We start from the raw sequence: 6,000 nt of genomic DNA on the forward strand, positions 1-6,000 counted from the left end.
TCAAATGAGAAATCCTTACTGCTCTCATCCCATTTAGTATTAGCTTCCCAAAGGGAAAAAAAAAAAAAATAACCCACTACTTCTCCCCTTTCCCAAATCTGATTTCTGGTCTTAAAATACTTCTACAGATTTACAACTACAACTTCTCCTACACTACAAGCTGATTGTTCTTCCCCAAACCTCAATAAAACCAAATTATATCCCTTCTGAAAAACAAGCTAAGCATTTTGGGTAGAGAAGAAATGAAGGAAAGAAAACACAGATTTCAGAAATACAATTTGTGCTCTCCATGAAAATATTATCAGAGTTTTAAAGTGGTACCTTACATCCAAATCTAATGTTATTATTTTACTTTATGAAATGCAACGAATTCAGATAACTGTTCTTCAAATCATGCATTAACTGAGACAAACACTTTTTTCCCAGAAATGTAAAGAAGGAGCAGTCTTGTCAGCATATTAAATCTTAATGTACATACAGACCTTGAATTACCTTTATGACAAAAATAAAAAAATTACTATTTGATCCCCTCCCCCAGCAAAATTCTCTTTTCTGATTACAATATCCAGTGGTACCGAGTCATGGTATAAGACAACAACAATCCACACATTTACTGTCTCCTTTGCTCGGCTACCTCTTACATGTGTCATTCGGTCTTTCGGAGTTGACAGAGGCTCAGAAGAACATTTATGAGTGTTAAGTAAGTTAAAATCAATGGTTGTTTCTTCTAGGAAAACAAGGCACCAGCATGCTACTTTTTGTATTAGTCTTCACAAGCTACCCCCTAATAGTGAGCTTACCCCCAGTAAAATAAAAGGAAAAAACCTGATTTTTATTAAACAGACAATTGCACTCAAATTCTTTCTCCATACTTACCCACATTTTTCAACCTGAAATATACTCTGCTGAACCTCAGCAGGCTCTCTTATAAGGATTAAATGAAATGGGATGCCGTAGTAGCCCACAGCAATACTACAGAATCCTAAACCAATCCATATATTAAAATACTTAGAAGGAATTACAAATTCTAACTGAACTTAGCTTTACCACTTAACTACACAGATGCACAAAAATAAAATCATAGAACAAAACACATCATCTGGGAAAAGAGCATTATACAGCATTTATAGTGATAACCAGAAATCCATAAATAAAATTTTTAGAAAGAGAAACACATACTTACTTCTGTTGTGGTTAAGGAAAATTCACTTTTGATCCCATTCTTCACTTCTTCAGGTAACAACGTTTATTTTCCAATTTAAGTAGAGAACAAAGCATAAGCTTCTCAATGGACATCATTTATGTTAACACATATTAGTTTTCCAGACTCACCTGGTTATTTGTGCTCCAAGTGTGGGAGAAAAGGAGAGAAACATTACCTATGAAACAGTGTCATCTACTTGATAACAATTAAATGTACCCAACATACATTTTTCTACTTTGAAAAAAACCCCAGTCTATTTTAGGAGTTGGAATTCCACACTGCACTTGAAAAACTATATACTGCCACATACCTTAGCAAGTTGAAGCTAAGGTCTAGCCTTTTTGCCATGCGTCCATATTTTCTTCCTAGGAATTCTGGAATTTCTTCACAGTCCTGACTAATGTAGGACACCTGAGAAACAGAAGCAACAAGGAAACATTTCACCAGTAGATTTAGTTCCCTGTCCAGATTGTGTCTCATTGATCAAATGATAGCGTGCAATACAGTGAACTGGCATTAGAGCTTTAAACTACATAAGTTTTACAGCTATAAAATCTATCACACAAACTCATTTTCCTATTGATACCATCAACTTAATATTTATTACATCTATAGTCTTTATGTACATTTTGTCTCCTTCCAGGTAAAAGCACTTCAATTAAATTTATCACATTTCTTCTATTTCACTGTTAATACTTTGATCTAATGTTACTTCACATTACCATTCTGACATGCTCCAGAAGAAATTTGTTTGAAGGATCAGAAGCCATCTGAAAGATCTTCCAGTTTGGCTCTTCATATACAATAAACACAGGCTGTTTTCTAAATTTAGGTGCAGAGATACCTCAACAGTGCACAGTCAATCCATTCTAACCATTCCTTGAGAAAATTATTAGTCCCAGTAACACACTAGGGATAGTGCAAAAGGGCTGCCCACGACCATGAAAATGAGGCATGCAGCTTCTTTTCAGACAGTCATGGAAGTCTTAAAGATTTATGGCTTCTCGTTACCCTCATGTATGAGTAATCTTTTTCACACCAGCCCATCTAACCCATCTTGAGCAAACACAGGAAGAATTAGTGGTAGCACAAAAAACAGTCTACTCAGATTCTGTTTGTTTTTATTTGCTCTTAGTTGGGACGAAGTGAGTGATAATATTTCCAGAAGAACAAAAAAAGTAAAGCAGCTAAACTTTTTCTATTATTTCTGCTCTACTGTTTTAGAAGTCATTGGTTTGATGTCTTCAAAGAAATCCCACAAACCTTTTCAAAACTATTGTCAAGAATTCTATACATCTATATATGGCTCATCCTTTCTGTGTTCAAAATACTGACATTTCAGATTTTGTGCTGCAGAAATCTTAGTTTCCCTTAATGACCAACTAGCAAGTTAAGTACCATGTTAGACCACTATCTATACAACACTGTTATTATCCATTTGTTTAATTATAAAGTCAATTTCAACACCATATTCCACAAGTCTAAAATATGCTGGATGAAAAATATGCAAAAAAAATCCATCAAAATTGTTTTGATAGTATTCCACCTTCTGTTAAAACAGAGACTCCTCTGCAGAGCAGACTGACAGTATGTACTTCTGCAAGTCATCCTGATCTCCTACGCTCTAAAAATGATTGCATCTGATAATACTATATGGCATTCCATTTAATTCATTTTGTTCAATAACTTCAACAGATAAAGCTGACAACAGTGAAATAATTTTTATGAGCAGAAAACAGGTAGCTTGAAGCTCAGTTTAACAACTTCTTCCCCTTGCTAAATCAGACCTGATTTAATTGTTCTGTTACCAGACATACACACAACTTGAGCAAATATAAGAACAAAAGGGAAAGGAACTGTTTTGGGCAGTTGGCATCCTAATGGTTTGGATAGAACAGAAAATGTTTTGCAGAATTTATTGAATTAAATATGTCAAGGTTTTCCTCCAGTTTACGTCTAAGATAATCACAATGCATTTTACAACATACACAAAGGTATGCATAAAAGAACTGCATCATTCTTCACTGAATTTTAGATTTCTTTAAATTAATGCTTGCAAACCCTTTGAAAGACATCACATTAACAGCTTAATACTTGGGATTAAGCATTTGGTTCAATATAACATGTTGAAACAGAAATTACTAAAACATGATGCCCACTAACACTGGGAGGACAAAACTGTCTTGAGGAGCTACAAACACAGCAAGAGCACATACCCTCACTTGGCCTTTCACCCAGGGAGCAGCGGCTGAGAAAGAGCAGGGGACTCTGGCCTGCTACACACTGCTTCAGAAACTTACCTGGACATCAAATCCCTATCCACAAGAATAGAAATTGAAGAATAAGATTCATACAAACATGAATCTTTAGAGCACACATGAAACAAAATACATAAAATGTTTCAAAGGTTCAGCCTTTGAACAGTTATAATATGCAAATATTTTACACAACTGGTGCAAACAGATTATTCACAGGCGTATTTGCAGATGATGTATTGTTATCATGGCCTTTCAATGCTGAGGACTTGTAAAGGCATTTTACTTCCACAGAGTCCACTTCAGCACACTCATAGTACAATGCTAATACAAAATGAGATGTCAGTAGATAGAAGAAAGAATATTTCTTCATTTTCATTGTTTCAGTTCAAAATCATTTATTCAGAAAACAATAAAATGTACATAATTCAGTTTTCTTCCTTTTGCTTCCATTTCAAATACCCTCAAAATGACTATGACCTTCCCAGTACATATCCAGAGATGTCACCACTGAGAGATGAGAACAAGCATACCTCTCCCAAGACTCCAGCTCTTTGGCTGCAAGGCACAGCAGATTTCTTAGATTTTTCTATACCAGTCACAGACCATCACACAGGATTAAAAATTGGATGTAGAGGTTTCTGTGACCTAATTCTCCAACTCAGATATAGTGAAGGTTGGTCACAGTCAGTCATTACTGGTGGCCTATTCAATATGCCACCAAAATGTTCAGTTTCCCATAAAGGCCAGCACCAGATAGGCTATGGAGGCCTGAGATATTCTTTCAGACTCTTCAACACTTTATGCAATTTATTAAAAAGATATGTTGTTACAAAATATTTAAAACATAACTATCAATAGCAGTTGCACCTTCTGCTTTAGTTTCAGAGGATATCACCATTTAGTCCCTGTGAACATTCTACAATAATCTTAATAACCCATACAGTAACGTCTTTATTAAGGAATGTCACCAAAAAGGTCATGTATGAACTCTCACTACTGCATATTCTCTCCCATTGAAGGGAATTATATCTGGAGAATATTTCCAGTCAGCTGAGCATTACATTTCACCCTATGCAGACAGAAGATTGTATGCTGGGCACATAGCCAAATTAAGGGGCTCAAGGCATGCTCAAGGGAAGAAGGCAGCATGTCACTCAGTGCCAGAGCGCACCACAGAGACCACAGGAACTGTTTCTTGCAGCGGCTTCAAAATTAGCCAATTAATTGCCTTCATATCACACACATATTTACATGAATTCCACACAGAAATAGTGACCAGATTAAAGGAGCAATTAGATGGGCAGCACCCTGGTTTAATGGCAAACTGTTTTCAAAAATAAGACAAGCTTCCTTTTCCATAGTGGGAAAAAATAAGTTCTAATTTTAACCAAAGGTCCATCACTAACGTCATCAACTTTCAGCCAGAACTGTTTTCAGTAGCCATACAATGCGCTGGGTAAAAGTCAGCAGGATGTGTTACATTTCCCAACTTCTCTTTAACCAAACCGAAACATACATAAGCAGTTTCAGGAGGAACAATAAGACTTAGCAGATTTCACTCCTTCTCCCTCAGCCCGCTCCCGCCGCTCCCAGCCGGGCAGAGCAAGCGCGGTTCCGATCAGGAGCGCATCCCCGCCCTCGGGGGCGCGCCCGCCGCACGTGAGCGGCACACGGCAGCGCGCCCTGCCCCGGCCCGGCGCTCCGTTATCGGCCGGCGGTGGGAGCGCACCCCCGAGCCGCGGGACTCGGAGCGCACCCCCGGCACCGCTCCTCAGCCCTCTCCCTTCGGCGGCCTCGGGACAGCGCTGCGGCGACGGAGGCGATACCTGCGCGGCGTCCCGAGGCGCGGTGCGGCTGGAAACTAAACCCTGCCCCGTGCGCGTCCGCCGCCCCCACCCACCGGGAACGGCTCCGGCAGAGAGGCGGGAGCCGGCGCGGAGCGGGAGCAGCCGCTCCCAGTGCCGGGGGCGCGCCGGCCGGGGCGCGCTGCCCGCGGCAGGTGGGGCCGCGGCCAGCCGGCCTTGCGGGCCGGGGACACCTACCTGTGCTCCGCTCACCACGACCCCGGCCATGCTGCGGGTGGCAGCGCCGGAGGTTCCGCGGGCTCGGTGCCGGCCGGGCCGCTGCCTGGCAGAGTCAGCTGACGCGGGCGGAAGCGCGGCCGGGCCGGGGGTGGCGGCAGCGCGGAGCTCCCGCCGCCTCCTGCGGCCGGGCCGAGGGCGCAGGCACGGCCCCGGGCGGCACCGCGCGGGGCGCCGGCGGGTGACAGCGTGAGGCTGGCGTGGCCCGCGGTCTGCGTGCCCAGGGCACGGTCATCCTCATCCGGCGGCCGCCCCGGGCCCCGCTGCGACATCCTACCTGGAGCGCTAGCCCAAAGCGGCACACAGGGATTGCCACGGCTCACAGAATCAGCTCGGTTGGAAAAGACCTCCTAGGCCATCCAGTGCAACGTAGGACCGAACACCACCACACCAACTAGACCATGGCATGAAGTGCTTCAGTGTTTCCACGTTCAGTGTTTTCTTAACACCTCTCGGG

The 6,000-nt window shown here is 42.3% G+C and overlaps 1 protein-coding gene across 1 annotated transcript in view; it reads right to left on the reverse strand.

The window, feature by feature from the left end:
- Positions 1–5,612, reverse strand: part of LRMDA (leucine rich melanocyte differentiation associated) — a 607,211-nt gene extending 601,599 nt beyond the window's left edge. The window contains exons 1-2 of the mRNA XM_041476220.1: positions 5,505–5,612; positions 1,515–1,615 (exon numbers count right to left, since the gene is read on the reverse strand). Of these exons, the coding sequence (XP_041332154.1) occupies positions 1,515–1,615; positions 5,505–5,534 (131 nt within the window). The 5' untranslated portion in view covers positions 5,535–5,612. The remainder of the gene's footprint in view (positions 1–1,514; positions 1,616–5,504) is intronic.
- Between the last annotated feature and the right edge of the window lie 388 nt (positions 5,613–6,000).

This window comes from Pyrgilauda ruficollis, unplaced genomic scaffold (genome assembly GCF_017590135.1).
Source record: "Pyrgilauda ruficollis isolate IOZ18807 unplaced genomic scaffold, ASM1759013v1 scaffold11, whole genome shotgun sequence".
NCBI classification, from domain to species: Eukaryota; Metazoa; Chordata; class Aves; order Passeriformes; family Passeridae; genus Pyrgilauda; species Pyrgilauda ruficollis.